Source organism: Seriola lalandi, unplaced genomic scaffold (assembly GCF_002814215.2).
Source record: "Seriola lalandi dorsalis isolate HSWRI2012SDOR001 ecotype SW California unplaced genomic scaffold, Sedor1 jcf7180002054748, whole genome shotgun sequence".
NCBI lineage: Eukaryota > Metazoa > Chordata > Actinopteri > Carangiformes > Carangidae > Seriola > Seriola lalandi.
Genome location: NW_019525301.1, coordinates 5220002 through 5239404, shown reverse-complemented (window position 1 = coordinate 5239404; position 19403 = coordinate 5220002). Strand labels below are relative to the sequence as shown.

The following is a 19403-nucleotide window of genomic DNA, read 5'->3' as shown; positions in this document are numbered from 1 at the left end:
ATATGGAGTTTAAGACACAAGTCAAAGTATTAATAAACTTTTATTTAAATAATGTGCACAAACAACAGATACAACACAAAATAGTTCAGAAAAATATAATAACTGTGGTGCAGTCTTCACAGTGGAGTGTATAAAAATGATAAAAGTTAGTGTTGCTACCAAAAAGTCAGAAACTTGAGACTTTTATATTATATAAAATGTAAATGATGAAAATGATACTAGGAAATTCAAATATCTATCTTTTGACCACATATTGATATGAATGGCCCCCCCCCCTTACACTGATCGTGAATGCAGGACATAAACAAGAGCAGTCATTTATATCTCCCTTCTATCTTCTTCAACCCCAGACAGTGGTTTCCTACATTTCCCACAATTCTTTGAGAACCAGAGATGAGGCGTAGTGTTATCAAGAAGAGTTGTAGCAGTGTTCCAGGGTTAGAGACTGTTTCCGACAGTGGAGGGTGTGAGTGTGAAGCGCTGCAGTGACGGCAGCTGCAGCTAAGTAACGCTCAGCCCTGGCAGGTGCTCAGGTCGTGGGCTTTCTTTCGAAGTTTTGACAAAAGGTCTTTAAGTTTGGCATCAAGTCCTTCAAGCTTTGTTGACTTCTGGAGGATCTCAGTCTGAAGCTTCCCCAGGGAATCTGCCTTACCTGAAGGAAGATAAGAGGACAAGGAGTGACCATGGGATCTCATGAAAACACTGCACTGATCATCAGCTCACAGGACCAGAGCTAATGACCTGTGTAAATGTACCTTCTACAACCTGATGTTACACATGACACGTGTCATTTATTTCTCAAATCTTTGAATTATCTAAAGGCAAAGTAATTTAAAGAAAGAGTCAGTATTTCCCTCCCAGATGTTTATTCCTGATGTTTGCAGAAGGACGATGAGAAAAAAAACATCGAGACCAAGTCACAGCAAACGTAACTGAACAGACACTGAAAAAGACTAAGTTCAGCTGTGTTTACATTTCAGAATCACCTCTATGAAAGTTTTGATTCTGAAAAACTTCCTTCTTCTGAAGACTTCACGACTTTATTAAAGCTCCATCCAGTCTGAAGGTCTCTGTCCATGTGTTGTTTGATTATAAAGCAGGTCTAGCTTCTATATTAATACTGTGAAAATATCAAAGCCTCAGTCCACAGAGAAATGCACACAGCCTGTATTCAGAAACTGAGCCTTAAAACCAGCCGTCAGGACTTGTGGAACTTTGTGATGTCACAACAAAGCAGTCACCACCCTCAGCAACGCCCCAAGCCCCGCCCACCTGGACCCACCATCCAACCTTGCAGGAGTGGGTTTCTCTGTGATTTCCTGAAATCTGCTATATTTTTATTAAATCACTCGGTAAACAGTCAGCCAAACAGAAGAGAGGCTCAGAGCCTCCTCTCTTCTGATTGGCTCACCGGCCTGTTGTTACTAGAGCTCCAGAGAGAAGCCTGAGAGAGGAGATGTAGAACTACACTCAGATGGTTTTTGGTTCTTAAAACCACAAATATATCTTCTTATGGATCAACACTTCATATAATAACATAAAATATGGGACCTCTAACGAAGCTCTCTGATTTGAGACTGAATGACATTTACTCAAATAAAACCTGTTTTATTTGAAACAAAGACTTTTAGTGGTTTTGTAGTTTTACCTTCCAGAGCCTTCATCATGTTGTCAGTGGTGTTGCCCAGAGCTCCAGCGTCCTGCTGCAGCTTCGCCAGCCGCTCGCCCAGCGACCCGTCTAGTCCACCAGACTCGGTGGGTGGAGCCTGATCTTTAAGACGATCCAGCTGCTCCTCCAAAGACACCAGGTCCTACACACACACACATTCATATTAAAACATTTTGAAGAAACATTCTGCTGCACATTCATTGTCTTCACTAGAGGCCTTTCACAAGCAGCTTTAATGAGGATCTCACGTGTTTCAACAAAGCCTTTTCCATTACTTTAATCACTTATAGTAAATGCAGACATCTGTAACTAATCTCCACTGTCAGGTCTCTCACCTCATTTGCAGCAGTTGCTTCATCTTCAGCTTTGCCTGCATTTTCCTGAGCCTCCTGGGCCTGCTGGCCTCCATTCTGCAGCAGGTCTTTGAGCTCGTCCAGCAGGGGCTTCATCGGCTTCATCTGCTCTGATACCTCATCCAGAGCCTTCTCTGCTGGGCTCAGCTGGTCCTTGGCCTGCATAAAGAGAACCACTCGAGAACTCAGTAATGCTAGATAATAAATGAGCCCCCATGTTGTCCATTGTTGGATGTGTCCATGGTTCACACCTTAGTCAGGGTGTTGTTCAGTTTGTCCATTAGATCCATACTGTCCTCCAGTTTGTCTTCCAGGTCAGAGAGGGAGCCCTCCGCCGAGCCAAAGCCCTCCAGCAGCCCGTCCACATCGGCCTTTACTCCCAGTGCTGTGTCCCTGTGAACGTGCAACCATAGAGAACATCAGTGTGACATCTATTGACTCAGACTCATCCTGAAGAGGAGAGGAGTGCTGAAGCACTGGCCTGTAGACCTTCAGAGAGAACACATGTAAAAACTGGTATTTTCAAAACCCACTAAGTTCAGTTTTTTGCATCTGTCATTTCTCATCTGTATTATGGCTGTGTATTACGGTTATGTATTATGGTTGTGTATTACGGTTGTGTATTGTGGTTGTGTATTATAGTTGTGTATTGTGGCTGTGGAGGACTGACGGCCCACCTGGCGTCCTGGGCCTCCTGCAGCAGCTTCCTGGCTGTGTCCAGCTGCGGCTTGGCCTCCTTCAGGATGGCTGTGCTGTCTGGGAGATTGCCTGCCAGGTTCTTCAGCTCGTCCAGCTTCTTCTTCAGAGCGGCCATGTTGAGAGGCAGCTTGGCTTTCAGGATCCAGTCACTCACCTCCTGGATGTGGGTCAGGTTTGAATCCGGGTCTGAACACAGAAAAACACAGAAATCAGTCATTAATACTGGAACCATGTGAATCCAAACTCTCCCTTCATATCCATGTAAAACAATCTGTACCTGACAGGAAGTCTTTGAGCTCTTTGACGACATCTCGTGCATCTTGTAAGTCGTCCTCCAGCTCGTCTCTGGTCTGCTTCATCTTATTGGACAGCTTCTCTGCAGTCTGTCTCACCTCATTGGTTGTGTCCTGTGTTTCCTGGAGCTGTGAGGAAATTAAAGTTAAATAATAATATAGAAAAAATGACGGTGATATGCCTGTGAAGCTGACAGAGGTGTCTTCTCACCTTCTCTGCAGCCTCTGTGATCTTGTCACTGAGTTTTTCCAGTCGGTCCTTCACATCCTTGGAGTCAGCGTCGGCCCTCTTGCCCAGAGGCAGCGCGCCCACACACTTCGCACCCTTCTCACATGTCGGGGTTCCCTTCGGTGGACACAGATCTCTGCCGTCACACTGCAGAGGGGTGCAGGGCTCAGAGCGAACACTGCCACACACCTGAAAGACGAATGGACAAGACAACTATTACTGTCTGGAGGACAGTTCAACAACCTCTGCTCAGAGACCAGGATATGTGCAGGGAACGTAATCTCAAATATCTAACAGTTTATAATGATCTGATTTTTTTGCATTTGGACCACAGTGGCTGACCTCTGCTGCCACCCACAGGAGATAGAACCACATTATACTAACTTACATTTTCTAAAGAGAAGGAAAATTGCAGGCGGTGCAGATGCATCCAAAGACATAAACGGATAAATGGACATGAACAGAAATAGATTTGCTATAGACATGGCATGTATTGTAAAGTGAAGACGAGGTGGCTCAAGATGAAAAGTCTCTGGTTTCTCCAGTGTTTTACTTTACAAGTGACAGATGTGGTAGATTTATACACATTCATATAACTTCTTCAAGTAAAAACCAGCAGATGTGTAAGTGAAGTGAAGTGAAGTAGATTAGGGATATGTTTGGTTCTGAAACTTTCTGTGCTAAATCAAATGTCACAGCATCATGTTGATGAGGTGGAGTCAGGTCTGGTAGTTACCTGTTTGGCGACAGGTGTGAGGTCAGGTCTGGAGGCCATGTTCTGGTTCAGTTTGTCCAGGTCTCTGGTGTTGCCTGGCTGCACTTTGTTCTGAAGTTCCTTAGTTCCCTCTCTGGTGTCAGCTGACTTCCTCACCGTCTTCTTGCTTTCATCCACTTTCTTAGCCGCGTCTGTGGACTCGCTGAAGGCGTTCTTGATGGTGGAAAATGCTCCTGAAGGAAACAGAAAAACTTCACATGAGTATGTTTTACACGTGTCAGAGTCTGTTTGATTGGAGATTGTGACCTTTTGGGTTTGTTTGTTCCATATTTTATTCTTTTATTAGAGGATTAAAAGTTGAAGTTAATAGGAACCACTTGAGGGTGCTGTTACTTCATTTATGCAGCGATACGTCAGCTACACTCAGTGATCCATCACAGTGTGTGTCTGTTTCTGACCTGCGCTGTCCGGACTGATAGAGTTCTCCAAGGCATCCTTCTTGGCTTTGAATGACACGGTGAGTCCGTCCAGCAGAGCCCGCAGTTTGTCCAGATCCGAGTCCAGACCAGGAGTTCTTGGCAGTGGTGAAAGGTCGTCATTAACCTTGTCCACCTGGTCCCTGTGAGACAACAATAAGAATTGTTCAGTTAGGCATCAGTGATGAATTCTGGCGGTGTTGATTTCCTGAAGACCTCAGCAGTCCCTCACCTCAGCTTGTCCAGCTGGGACAGAGCATCATCAATCTGTGTGGCAGAAGTTGGTGGAAGGAGGATGGAGCCCTGGATCTGCTTCAGGCTGGCTTCCAGGCTCCAGATGCGAGGCCCAAATTTTCCAAGATCTGGAACACCTGGAGAAGGGAAGGGGGTGGAGAGTTTCTCCAGAGCCAAGCTCAGGTTCTGTCTCTGTGCGTCCAGACTGAAGAAGCAGGACGGACATGTATCGCAGGTGGGGAAAGAGTCACAGCGTCCTCGACTGCAGGCATCACAGCGAGTCCCGGTGACGCCTGGCCGACACAAACAGGCTCCTGTCTGCTGGTCACAGACCTCGGGGAGGGTTCCCTCAGTGTCACAGCGACACGCTGCGGAGAGAGGAGAATATAACAGAAGAATATAACTGATTATCATGAAAAGTGAACGGAAAACAGTGAGAAAAACAACCATCCGTGAACTAATGTTGTAGCAAAGGGAAATTGTGCAAAGGCCAGGAATCAAACCTGGGTGTTAGAGTCCCACTTTAGAACTGAATGAAGCCACCATGTGAACGGGTTCCAGAGACTTGGGTCATGTCTTAATGTCAGTATTAGGGATGAACCTGTGACCGCAGTGTGTGTTAAACTGAGGTTTGTGTGTGAATCCTGAATAATAATGACTGTAGTGTCTGAATCCAACAATGGCTTCTGAACAATAACAGAGAAATGAAAGATGGCTGACTCACATCGGCAGCCTATGAGTGGGTCTCCGTACGTGTTCTTTGGGCACTCGGTACAGGTTCGGCCTCCAAATCCTGGTCTGCACTGACACTGACCTGTCACCTGGAGAGAGGGAAACAGAATTGAAACAAACTGGATATAAACTCTGGCTACGAATCCTTGCTCCTCCTGTTATCCAGGTCATGATTATCCAAGAAGGGTCAAATCAACTTCAGTCTCAGGTCCTTATCAGTCGTTACAACGACCAGAACACTAACAAACCAAGTGACATCAATAGCCTTGATAACAAACATCAAGTATCAAGGATCAAGTATCACCAAGTCCAGATTCAGAAACATGATGTAGGTCGTACCTGGTCACAGGTGTCACTGTATGACCTGGTGGGGTCACAGCCGCAGGGCTGGCAGCGTCCGGACAGGAATGGTTTCCAGTAGCCTCCTGAACACACTTCACAGGTCAGGCCGTGGGAGTGGGGGCGACAGGGACACTGTCCGGTCACCGGGTCACAAACATCTGACAGAGAGCCGTCCGAAGAACAGGAGCACTCTGGAGAGCAGGGTGACATCAGAGTTAGTAACAAAGACACAAATGTATGCATCAGTATGTTATTAATGGGAGGAACTGGAAGTTTAAATAGATTTTATCATGAAATCCAAATCCAAAGACGTGACAGAAGTGACAGATTGAACGCACAGATGAATATCTAACATTACAGTAAGCATGCTCCTCAACTCTAATATGAACATTTGCACACACACACATGTATTTCACACTCATGAACATGCAGTGAACACACTTCCGTGAACAAACTATAATAGTAAATAGCACTAAAAGCGAGAACATGCAGAGCTGGAAACAGAGGCCTGTGGTGCAGATAAGTGTTAAGTGTGTGTATGATGACTCACTGGTGCAGCCCAGAGGGTTGGATTCGCTCAGGCCATAGTAGCCTCTCTTACACTGGTCACAGCGGGGCCCCTCAACGTTCACCTTACACTGACACTGGCCTGTGCTGTCGTCACACCGGCCCCCGTTAACGGTTCCCTCAGCGCTGCAGACGCAACCTGACAGCAACACAACAACACAAACATGAGCCGCTCATCATAAACAGGATCTATGTAAAATATATATTTATACTTTCAGCACTGAGCTGCTTACGTATGCAGGCATCAGGACGGTCCATTCGGCTGCGGGGGTTTGGCTGGTAACCAGGGGCACACTGGTCACACTTCGGCCCTGTTGTGTGGTGCGTACAACCCTCGCACACACCTCCACTCCTCCGCCCACTGGCCTCGTACACCGCCTGGTCAAAGCGGCAGCGCTGGGCGTGGTTGTTGCACTCACAGCCTGAGGAGAGGACACACGTGTTAGTAAGACGGTATATACAGTGACGTTAATCGTGAAGAGCGGTGTGACAGGCACAGGTGACGTCTTACGTTGGCAGGTGTGGGTGTTGCCCTCCTCTGCGGGTCTCCAGGGCAGATCGTTGTAGAGCTCAGCACAGCGCTCACAGTTCATACCTGCTGTGTTGTGCTGACAGTCGCACTGTGGATTCACCTGCACAGACGACCAGGAGACACGTTTCATTACGTCAGTACGCACAGATTTGGAAGTTGGATGAAATTCAGAGATTTAGCAGATTTCAGTTCACAAACACAAGTTTTAACATGAAATTGATGATGATTTCCTGCTTTTCTTTTCTTTCACATCATTGTGATTTCATTACTTTTGGGTTCTTTCACTGTTGATCAGACTTAACAAGTAAAACTGAAGACAGACACAAAACTGCTGCCAACTCATCTCACAAAGTAAATTCACTTCTCAGCCACCTGGCCCCTGGGCTGATGCCGGGATCTGGCCCCTGTCCCCGCTATAGGTCCCCCCAACCCCAACCCCATCCCCAACCACAAACAACTTAAAAAAAAAAAAGTATTTTATTTTATTATTTTTCCTACTTGATATCCTCTGCAATTATTCTTATTATTCTTTTTTCTCTCCTCTTATCTTAATCTATTTTTTTGTTGTGTTATGTGTTTGTTATATCCTCTGTTATATGTGTGGTCCAGTCTATCTCACTATTGTTACACCTGTTTTCACTTGTTTTGTAATGACTTAATAAAGGAAAAAAAAATCACCTCACTGACAAAGTATATAAATTAAACACACACAGCTGCTTGGCAAAGAGACAGTACATACATGGGCCCATTAATCTGCCCTGTTCATGCTGCGTTCACAGCTCTTAGGTTAGACAGGTGGCAGCTTTAGATCCTGTATGACGGTGAAGAGAGAGCAACACTAACACTGTCTTCTTTTGATTCATAAAACCTAAATAAACTAAACTGATTTATCATCACTCAGGAATATGAGACACTGTACTCACTCACAAGAATGTAGATATGCCAGTTATCAATATAACAGTTAAAGATTCTGTCAAGTGATGTTTTATATGATGAATGATCCTGTTTTTCTCAACATGCATGTGTATTATAGTTATATTACTGTCTTTTCTTTATGTTCCTTCTCTCTACACTTTTTCTCACATGGCGTGTTCTGGTTTTGTATTTACAGTGCACCCTTGTAAACAAGAGCGAATTCTGTGAATTAATAAATAAATAAATAAAAGAATAAATAGAAATATTATGTGTTTTTAAATTGTATTGTCACTCTGGTGTTGCCTTGCTGAATTTATCTTGTGTTTGTGCAAATTCTGAGCCTGTATGAGGATCAGTGTCCTGAATCTACATCTTATTCCATAAATGCTTTTTGTTTCACCATTATAAATAATAATTGTTACGTAAACATAATTTTGCATCTAGAGCAGAAAATACAGGGTATAGCACAGAGACTCTGTAGTTCCAGCTCAGTACAAAAAGGGGAAGCAGGAAGAACCAAGAAGCACCTGTATAGGTACCTGTATGGTGTTGGACAGAGGGTAGTTGTAGGTTTCTGGCAGACATCGGTTGGCATGTCCATGGCACATGCAGCTGCCCATCACCCTCATCTCCCTCAGAGCATAAAAGCGACTGAGAGATCTGCCCGGCAGACGTGGAACATCACCCAGCTCTGTCAGCCTCACCCTGAGCCCCGTTAACCCCGACACATCTGTGAAGGAGACAGCTGTGAGTCAGGAGGATAAAACCTTTAACCAGGTCTGTAAACCATCTGGTCTTGAATGGACAGAGACACTTACTTTCAATCTTCTGGCTGTTGGGAGTTGGGACATAAGCGTACTGACGCAGAGGACTGAACTCGATCTGGAGAAGAGAGAGGAACATAGCTGAATTCTCTATTTACATCCGATTTTGCTCTTATTTCACAAACTTTCACAATAATGTAAAACACTGTGATCCTCAGAGACACACAGTTATAGACAGTTTGATAACAGTTTGTTACATCCTTCTGTGGTATCTTTAAAAGTGATGAATTCAAAGTAAATATTAAACAGTTACAAATGATTAAAACTTAAAAATCTGTGTTAATGATAGAGTTTGTTCTAAAACTAAACATTTTGAATAAGTGAAGCCAAAGTAAAAGAGCTGTTTGTCCTCACTGTGTGATCCTGGTAGGGGTTTGTTCCAGCAGGGGGCAGTGTGTAGCAGTACGTGTCCTCCATGGTGAGAGGTGTAGCCGTGGAGACTCCGGGAAAAGATCTGCGACAGTCTGAGGCCAGGTGGAGGGCGGGCTCCCACGTCCTGCCGTTGTCCAGCGTCCTCTCTATGACCAAGGCGCTGGGACGTGGACCCTGCGAACAAACACATGAATCAGGTTTAACATTCACGAGTCATGTATGAGGAATAAACATATAGGCCTGCAAATAAAGTGAGATGTGTTTGATAAACTATCAAATAATGATAAATTAAAGTTTTACAGCATTTATCAAACCTGAAACAGAAAACATATTTTCAAAATAAACAAATCTTCTTCTATTATTATTATTATTTGAAAAAAAAAAATCATTTCAAATACACAGAATCATGAATATGGTTCATCAACATGCAACATACTGCAGACTGTGTCCTACCTTGAAGCTGAGCACCAGGTTGTCAAGCTGGAACATGTTGCCCAGGTCCAACTCCAGAGTGACTGGACTCACCTCTGCAGGACAAACAGGCAGAACAGATCTCCATCACATTCACTAACAGATGATTCACAGATGTTCATACAGAGACTTTGATTCACTTTAAACTGATTTTCATGGAGTCACTGTGCAGCTGCAGATCACTGCTGACACTGGACAAGTTCTGTCTTCTCACCTTTCTTGGACTGCCACCATCTGTCGGGTGCAGATGTGGACAGCACTTCCTGGATGGTGTGGGCCAGCTGACCATTTGGGTTCCTGGAGTCACATGGACAACACTTCATCCTCCTCTGAGAAACAAACAAACAAACAAACAAACAAACAAACAGTAAGAATGGAGTTTCCTGCAGAGTAATACTTGTATGTTTGTAATTGCATCAGTGTGCGTGTCCTGAATACGACCCCTGGACCTCAGACCAGGAGATAAGCCGTTTCACTGAGCAGGTCACACACTGGCAGCATGGACGGAGGATCAATAAGCCTCAGATTGGGAACGCTGATCTCTCACAGTCCTCACTTTATATTTAAACAATGTTTGCATTGAACTGGTCAATAAGGTGGCACAAACTTTCCCCCAGTAAAAGATGTGGGAGGAACATGTGCTGCCCCAGTTTAAGTCTGACCACGTTCTGCAACTTCTACTAATTCACTGTAAAATACAAAACATTTACCACAGAATTCAAAGAAATAATTCATCTAAAAATAGATACAACATTTTCAGGTGAATATCTACTGACCTTGAATCAAAGTCAAAGCACCTGTGGGGTGTGAGTGTACACGTGCAAACACACACACACACACACCTGGTCAAAATTAACTGAGCAGATAAATCACAGTTATTTTCGCAGCTGATGAGTTACGTGCTGTTTGTGAATATATGTACTTGGACAATTCCCCACACAGTGCTCACATCACTGACAGCTTCCACCAGCTGAGTCAGTATCCAGTAACCCCCCCCCCCCCCCCCCCCCGGACAAGCCTGCTCCTCTGGCACACAGACCATGCATGGATCAGGTCCCTCATGGTTTCTGATTGTTACAACATTCCGGCCTCGACAGTGTTTTCTCCTGCAGCTACGTGTCTCAGATCACTCACCAGCATCAGATTGTTGGGTGTTCCAACAATTCACAGCGTCTATGAAGCCTTGTAAAGTCCTTGTAAAGTCCTTCAGGTCCAGTGTTTTTCATTAAACCCTCCCTGTAGCTCCACGCCAACAGTCTGTAACAACCTTTACATGGATTTGTTTTCTAAACCAACTAATATCTTCACTTGACATGTTGTCAATGTTGTTATTTTGTGAATTTAAAACTGCATTTTCTCATTAAACCACTGAAAGATTTTCGACCAAGTTTTTTATGTATTTAGTTTTTAATCATCTGCAATTCTGACACATAACTCCACCTGTCTTTCTTCATCTTCTTCTGTTATTATTATTATTACATGTGTGATCTATTCTTGTTAATTTAGTTACCTTACAGACTATTTCATGTCATGTCTGTAAACAGCTTTTTGAGTAAAACTGGACGATCAGTTATCAATTATCAATTATCAATTATCTATTTATCAATCATGGTTAACACATCTTTAGAAAATCTAATTCAGCAAAGGATCACATGGCTTATTTTCTGTCTTGTTGAAAAGTAAAATGCATAGATCAATCAGCTTACATCCAGCCACTGTATGAATGAATACAGTGTAAGTAAATGGCAATGTGCCTACAAACATTGAACAAGTATTGATCTGAGTTGTGACAGAGACTAAACACTGTCAATGAAAGATAGAGAAAAAAAGTGATGTTCAACATCTGTTTAAGGAACCAACAGTAAACAGCTGCACTGATAGACCAGACTGATGCTGCATGAAACACTGCGTGCACATCATTACATAACACTGAGGACCTGTGTGGTTCCCTCCATGGCTGTAAAGTCATAATATCCAAAGCTTTAATATAAATGACAGTCTTCCTCACGTCCTCCATCTTTGATGTAATAATAAATAATATTAAAACATGGTGAGAGGATTCTGAACCGCCAGGATTCAGATGTCAACAGTTTTCAGGCTGCAGCTTCTCCTACTTGTTAGAAGTTACTACACAGACTACACAGAATTAACATTATACAGGTAGTGCTGAATGAACAGTACTTCAAACACTCATGTGGCTTAGGAAAATTATACATTCATAAATCTATCAGTTAAACTTTGCCACATATTTTACTTTTGGCTTTTAATGGGTAATCACTGACACACTGAGACATGCAGGTAAATATGAAAGATTAGCTAAAAGTTCTGTCTGGTTTGTTTGATATATGAATATCATAACTTGACTGACTATGATCATGTACATGTCTGAATAAGCCTGTCATAGTGTTGTCAACCAGGTCCAAGTCCAGATCCTGGTCCAGGGCCATAGCTTTAACTTTCTCCTCATAAACAGTGCAGAGGTTTAAAGACACTTTGAATTATCGTCGTCTTCTCTTTCTTGAGGGTCAAAGACGTGTGTCTGATAAAACCCACACTCACAGATACAGATACAGATCCACTAAATCCTCCTCTGACCCCAGATACATCACAGTCATTTAATTATTACTTCAACTTGAATGCATTAAATTTGACTGTGTGTAAATATTGTATTATTGCAACAGAGTAGATCTTATCTAATCTGAGTGAAGCATGATGGGAAGATTCTTCTCAACTTTGAGTTTGTAGGTAAAAAGTGATTGAGCGTGGAGGTCTAAGGGCTGTTGGCACTGTGGTGTCACCTCAAACACACACTGTTTGCTTTTAGTGAGTGCTGCTGGCACATCCAGTCTGCATCAACTGAAGTGAATCTGATCTGAGTGCAGGTGTAAAGTCCACAGCAGACATCGTGATAAAAATAGAGTCTGCATTGGCACCAAGGAGGCTCCAGTTACACTTTAACTAACATTAACGTTAACTTTACTACTTCACTTTAACTAGTGTGCAACGAGACACCAGCAGCAAAATCACTTAAATATACAGATGCGAGGTCAGATTATGAGTGTAGCAGTATAAGAATGGCATTACATGTGTATTTATAGGGATCAGAAATGCCTTGTCTGTCAACCAGAGGGTCTGTGGCTGGATTCTGCTGGAGTTGTTGTGTGTTGAAGACGAATACAATGATAAAATCTATCCTGGGTACATTATAGATTTTAAGGATTAATGTCCAGTTTCTCAGTTGACAAACTGCAAATCAAACACTGCAAAAAAAGTATTTGTTCCTCTGTGGAAATTTCAAACATGTTTTTTTTCATCTGACACATATTAGTATCATTAATAAATAATGATTTGTTTCACTATTAATGAATAGTAAACAATAACTTGATCTTGCCAAATAGTGAGCCCGCATCAATGTTGTTTATTTATGATTTGTGGTGAAGTGTTGACAACCAAATTAATAACCTAATTATAAACCATTTATAATCCTTTATAAGGATAGTCTTATTGTAAAGTGGTACTGATAATAAATACATACATAGTTAATGTTAAGGAGGTTTAAGTGGTCTGCCTCAGTGAGAGACCTAATGAGTCAGTGTCAGAGGTGGCAGGTAACCTGGGTCACTGCACTGAGAAAAGTTTCATTCCCAAATCAGCAGGAATCTGAAGCCAGATGTTTTCCAGGATATGTGGATGTTGGCACTGTCAAAACTCTATTGCCACAGTATGATAAAAAATATTCAAGGACGTGAACATTAGACCGGTCAAAACAACAGGAATGGACAGCTGCTTTTCTTACTTAATTAAAATTTAGCCTGCACCCAGACAGTATTTCTTCTAGAGAGGCTTCAATTCTAATTCAATCACTTAAACTTAATTATTTGTTGCAAAATCTGGTACTTGCGGCAATGTGATGAGGCATACCAAACAAACTGGTAGTCAAGCATTAGTGTGTGTCTATGTGTCAGTCTGTGATACAGCTGAGGGTTCCGGCCCCTCCCTGTCTGGACGAGGTGCGGCTCAGGTAAAAAAAAATCAATCAGAGAGTCCACACCTCACACAGCTATCTGTTCCCTGAGGCTCAACACTGCACACACACACACACACACACACACTGTGTGGTATGAAGACTGTTAACAACTGTCTGTGTTTCTCTGCCGCACTTTCACTGAATCTCCCAACTTCTACATGTGGTAACTTTTACTTCACTACAGTACTTATTATTTTGAGGATCTGGAATTTTACCTATTATTTATTTTAGTGACATATTTACTTGTAAGCAGCTTTGGAAGATAAAAACATCAAGTGTTACTGTGTGTTGGAACTGTGTGGAGAACTTCACTGCCCTCTCACTCTGTGCTGCACCATTTTTACATCATAATAAAGCTGCATATAATAAATATCTTTTAAAAAGTCCAAATACACGATACAAAATGTCAACTTTAATCGATTAGAAAGTTCAAACTAGTTCACTTTCTTTAGTGGATTTTATGAAAATAAACTTAGGTACAATATATGTGATTTAATTTCACATTAGAGACACTTTTCAGCCTTTTTTTGAGCAATAAAAACAATTGCAGCAACACAGGCTTGACTCCTGTTCACTGATGGTTCACTGCTGTGTTACAGTCTTATTTCAAAATCAACATATTTAATATGGAGGTTTTGTGCTGAGCCAGCACACGAGCTGGTGACTGGCTTTTCAGACGTTGGTCAAAGAGTACAGTTGCAACATGATGCTCTGGCACTGACATCAGACTGTTTCACAAGTAGACAGCAGGCTGTCCGGCCAGACCCGCCACAGCCTGCGTCCTGCACGTTTGTCTGTTCACTCTGACCTCTGTGGCACTCACCCCACGTAGAGAGCCACGCGTGGCCTGGGTGAACAGAGCTGGCTGAGGCAGTGATATTTCAGAAGTGATGTTCCTGTCTTATTATTGTTATCTCCTCACTGTTTGCTCTGTCTCACAAACTGCAGCTTGAATTCAACAGGTTTTCTTTGGTCAAGATAATTTAAGATTTTATCACAGTAGTTATTTTTTTTTAAACTTGTGTCTCAAAACAACTTTGATGCAGAGAAATAAAAAGAAAAGACAGGACTGTGCTCCTACCAGTTGATATGGGGTGCAGTAGACCTCGGAGCCGCTGAGGCCACAGGTGGAGGAGGTGTGGAGCTGGTGAGACCTGCCAAGGAGCAGGTCATTGCTGGGGGGGTAACAAGCCCCCTGAGAGCAGTCAGTCTGGGCCTGTGATACTGCAGCTATGGCTGTGAGGAGGAAGACAGTGCGACAAGAAAATCAATCACTACATGATCCATATCATTCATCAATAACATCAATATCTCATTTAACACTCAATAATAATAATTATAAAAACCTACATTTTTACTTCAAGCTCCATACAGTCTAAAGGTCTCTGTCCATGTGTTGTGTGATTATAAAGCAGGTCTAGCTTCTATATTAATACTGTGAAAGTATCAAAGCCTCAGTCCACAGAGAAATGCACACAGCCTTTGGAAAATTTATTTAAAATAAAAATGATATCAATTGATATGCATAAGTATTTGAAAAGTCATCAGAACTTGCTTTAAATCTGCATGTAATAATAATGATCACATATATCAAGTATATACTGTATGTGGTTAAACGATAAAAATCAATGACACAGAACAGACAGCAATATTAAAGATCCATACAGTATAAAGGTCTGTGTCCATGTGTAGTGTGATTATAGATCAGGTCTAGGTTCTATATTAATACTGTGAAAGTATCAAAGCCTCAGTCCACAGAGAAATGCACACAGCCTGTATTCAGAAACTGAGCCTTAAAACCAGCCGTCAGGACTTCTGGAACTTTGTGATGTCACAACAAAACAGTCACCGCTCTCAGCCATGCCCCAAGCCCCACCCACCTGGACCATCCATCCAACCTTGAAGGATTGGGTTTTCTCTGATGGTTTACCTGAAATCTGTTATATTTCTATTGGATCACTCAGAAACCACTCAGCCAATCAGAGGAGAGGCTCAGAGCCTCCTCTCTTCTGATTGGCTCACCAACCTGTTGTTACTAGCGCTCCAGAGAAAAGCCTGAGAGAGGAGATGTAAACCTACCCTGAGATGGTTTTTGGTTCTTAAAACCACAAATATATCTTCTTATTGATCAACACTTCATATAAAACACAGAAGAAGAGGGAAATATGGAGCTTTAAGGTAACTAGTTTTGTATTGCTCTGTGACCCAGTAGCAAATGTTTATAGAACATGTTGAACCATTAAAGAGTGATGTTATTGTACAGATTAAGGTCTTGGGGCTTTAAATGAAGTTAGCTGCTAGCCCCCAGATGTTAGGGGTTAATTATTAATAATATTGTGACGGTACAGTTACTGTTGTACTAATTTACTTGTTGATTATAAAAAAAAGCCAAAAGCCATTTGACCAAGTTTTACTCAGAACTAATGAAAATATATAAAATATTTGTTTGTTATTCCAGTTATTAGCAGAAACAGTTCCTCCTTGATTAGATCACCAACCTACATCACATGAAACCTTTAACAAACCATCTCTGCACTGCACCAGAACATGACCACATCCAGCTCTGGACTTTAAATTAACAATTTCAGGCCTCGAAAATGACAGTTTTATGAATTTTTCAACCATGGCCTCTGTGATGGGAACCATCATTTTGCTGAACTTTATAATAGCTCCTCATTCAGCCCATGTTAAAGAGGTTTTGCTCTTGTCTAATTCTTAGGTCTCTGGGAAAGCCTACTGTTGGGCCGTGAAGGTATCGCAAGTACGCCGACAAATCATTAAATCACCGGCAAAACAGTACAATTTTGGTAGAAATCCTATAATTACATGCAGACTCTATTTGATGTTTTTAAATGTTTTAAAATGAAATGATATTTGAAAACATTAAAAATGCTTAAAAACTTCTTTCAATGTTTTTTACCCCTCATAATAATGTCTATCACTATAGCCAATAATAGGAAGTCCTTTGTTGCTGCCGGACCACGTCATATACTTGTTTGCTAGCTCAGTCTGATTGTTCGCTAAAAGATCACATCCATGGAAAATGGAGTTTTCAGATGGATAGCTGGTTAGCAACAGGAAGAGTAAACAGGAAAGAGAGTCAGAGACAGATGGTGAAACGACAAGTGACCTCTCTCCCGTCTGCTTCAGTTCAGTCCTGAATGTTCCATCGTCATCATAAAACAAAAAGTGTCATTATTTAGGCATTATTAGGCCTCCGTACTGTTACAGGGTTGGATAGGGACGCAAACATTTTTGAGATTTTCAAGTGAACTGATGAAATCCTTTCAGGGTTAACAGCTCTTTAAACATGTGCCATCACGACCAGAGAGTATGAAATATCTCATTCCAGCCAATCACTGCAGCAGCTTGTTTCACATTAGTTCCTGCTCCCGGCTAAAAAAATGGAGTGTCTCTCAGGACAAACTTTGTGAAACAGAACGAGAGAAAAATGTAAATATTAAAGTGAAAAACAATATCTTACCAGCTAGAAGTAAAAGTATCCTCATGTTGTGTTCCTCCTGTGAAAAAGTCTGGAGCAGAGGAGAAAACAAAAAGCCGAACATCAGTAAAAAGAAAAGAGAAGCCCGACGACAGTGTGTGTGTGAGTGTGTGTTTGAAGGTGAGACTCACCTGGCGGTTGGTTCTCTATCAGCTCTGTTAGGTGCTGTATTGAAGTGTGCTGCTGCCTGGCTGCTGCTTTATAAACACAGTCTCACCTGGACGCTATGATACAGTGTGTGTCAGAGTCACACCCTTCACCACCGCACCCTGCACTCTATGAATCAACACACACACATACAGACACGCAGGCAGACGCAGACACACAGTCAACACACTTGCACACTCACACACAGACTAAATGAGATTTAATAAAACATTATTATGAACTAAAACTGAGCTTAAATAATCTGATCTGACTCGAAAATATCAAATGTTTGTTTGTTTGTTTCTTGTTGTTCCCAGAGGATGAACCCTGATAACTGAACTTTCCATCATCAGGTCCTGTTTTAGATCAGTCCAGTATTTTGGTGTATTACCAAATACCTGCAAAACAAACAACTGCACTTTGTGTTTAGTGCTAATTTGTACAGTGTTAGCATGCTAACACTAGATGGTTCAACATGGTAAACATTACAACTGCTAAACATCAGCATCTTAGCTTTGTTATTGTAAACATATTAGCTCGCTGTTGTTAGCATTCAGCTAAAGCACCATTGTACCTAAGGACAGACTGAGCAGCTAGCATGGCTGTGGAGTCTTTTTCCAAACTGAGAGATAAATGAATGTTTTAAAAACTACTTTTAACACAAAACCTTTTGAGTATAAATCACTAAAACTTTAATAAATATGGCGATGGTGTCAAAATAATTTGGCCAATATGACTTATAATAGCAAGTCATACATACATTATACTTTAAACATTTCCACAGGGTTCTGTATGAAAGTCTCACAAAGTTTTTATCTGCAGTGTTTTTATTATTTATTTATTATAAATGTATTGTGTAATAATTTCCTGGACTTTTCCATTTTGCAAATAACATGGTTGTGAGGACAGGAAACACTGTTACACAGACAAACTCACTCCTCCCTCCTTGGACACAATCCATGCCCTGTAGACAGTGTTTAAAGCCGAGTCTTTGCCAGGCTGTGTGGTGTGCTGATCGTCACCTGTGTGTAAAGAAACAGTAGCCTGAGGGCCAGCTGAACACACACATTGTGTTTTTCTCCATTCTCCACGGACACACTGAGTAAGTCCAGGGTGTGTCGTCTGACTCAACTAACATGCACATTGGCCACTGTGCACATACAACTTCAGACAAGTTTTGTCACGCCTCCTAGCTGTGAGTTATTTCTTGGAAACAGCCTGGTGTCTCCTTCCTTTTAACATAGAACCAAGTAAACAGCTAAAACAGTGCAGAATATAAACACTCTGCTATCTGCTATCATTTAATACCTCTGGAGTTAATGTTTGTTCCTGAACGTGTCTGTAAAGACTTGTAAATGTTTCAGAGCCCTTTATTGTGTCATAGATCCAATTTTAAATGGAACATTGACTTTTTTGACCATCAGTCTACATTTAATAACGGAGAATGACAAAGTGAAAACATGTTTTTACAAACATTTGCAAATTTATTAAAAAATCAAAACCTGAAAACTCAAAGCCTTCACACACTTTTCTGTGGCTCCAAACTGTGGTCAGCTGTTTCCTGTTTGATTTTTTTTATCTTTGAGATGAATCTAGATCTTGACTGGAGTCCACCTGTGGGGAACTGAGCTGATTGGACAGCTGAGAGAGAGAGAGAGAGAATCACACCTGTGTGTATCAGGTCCCACAGTTCACCTGCAGGTCTGGACTCTGTAGAGCTCTGTGGTGAGACAGAGATCAGGACACAAGGCTCTGAGTGTTCTCAGGAGAACCGTGGAACACGTCTGGAACCAGGACTCTTCTAGAGCTGGTGTCCAGACAAACTGAGGGACCAGGTGAGAAGGACCTGGGTCAGGGAGGAGCTTCAGAATTCCTCTGCAGAGATGGAGAAGCTGCTGCTCATGGTGTTCTGTCTCATCAATTTAGCCTTAACAAAATTTAACTACAATGACAATAATATTTAGACATTATATATATTGTTTGAATTTAAAAATATTGTTCCGACATAGAATTGATTATGGATTATCACTAACTTTGCTGCTTCCTGTTGCCAGTTTATAAAGCCATGGACAGAAGCTCTGCTGGAAACTTGATGGTATTATCATGATTATTAATAAACAAATACATACTTCATCAACAAGGCAAACTTGAAGCTAAAATGAGTCAGTTAGTGCAGCTGGTGTTAACCTGCTGGACACAGGAAGTCATTTACTTTGGTCTTTAAACTCACAGTCTGTAACTTCTGCCTCTAGGGGTCTCAATAAAAACAATAACAAAAGATGGCGCATCATGGGAGTTGTTGTC

At 41.9% G+C, this 19403-nt stretch overlaps 1 protein-coding gene across 1 annotated transcript; it reads right to left on the bottom strand.

Annotated features, from left to right (window-relative positions):
* Positions 1-21: 21 nt before the first annotated feature.
* Positions 22-17212, bottom strand: lamb3 (laminin subunit beta 3). Its single transcript, XM_023424622.2, has 23 exons — positions 17084-17212; positions 16935-16983; positions 14532-14686; positions 9638-9752; positions 9406-9479; positions 8935-9126; positions 8575-8638; positions 8296-8486; positions 6821-6941; positions 6543-6731; positions 6293-6448; positions 5740-5933; positions 5393-5489; positions 4667-5036; positions 4417-4577; positions 3980-4191; positions 3226-3432; positions 2999-3143; positions 2700-2907; positions 2274-2415; positions 2005-2181; positions 1649-1811; positions 22-652 (listed from the first exon to the last, which is right to left on the bottom strand). The coding sequence occupies exons 2-23, from the start codon at positions 16957-16959 to the stop codon at positions 513-515; spliced, it is 3498 nt and encodes a 1165-aa protein (XP_023280390.1). The 5' UTR covers positions 16960-16983; positions 17084-17212; the 3' UTR covers positions 22-512.
* Positions 17213-19403: the final 2191 nt, after the last annotated feature.

What these genes read in the sequence shown, in the direction of transcription:
- lamb3 (XM_023424622.2), bottom strand. Translation starts at nt 16,959, where the DNA reads ATGAGGATACTTTTACTTCTAGCTG. An exon ending in CAACACCCACACCTGCCAAC is followed by an intron (nt 6,732 to 6,820) that starts GTAAGACGTCAC and finishes TCCTCTCCTCAG; the next exon opens with GCTGTGAGTGCAACAACCAC. An exon ending in CAACCCTCTGGGCTGCACCA is followed by an intron (nt 5,934 to 6,292) that starts GTGAGTCATCAT and finishes CCTGCTCTCCAG; the next exon opens with AGTGCTCCTGTTCTTCGGAC.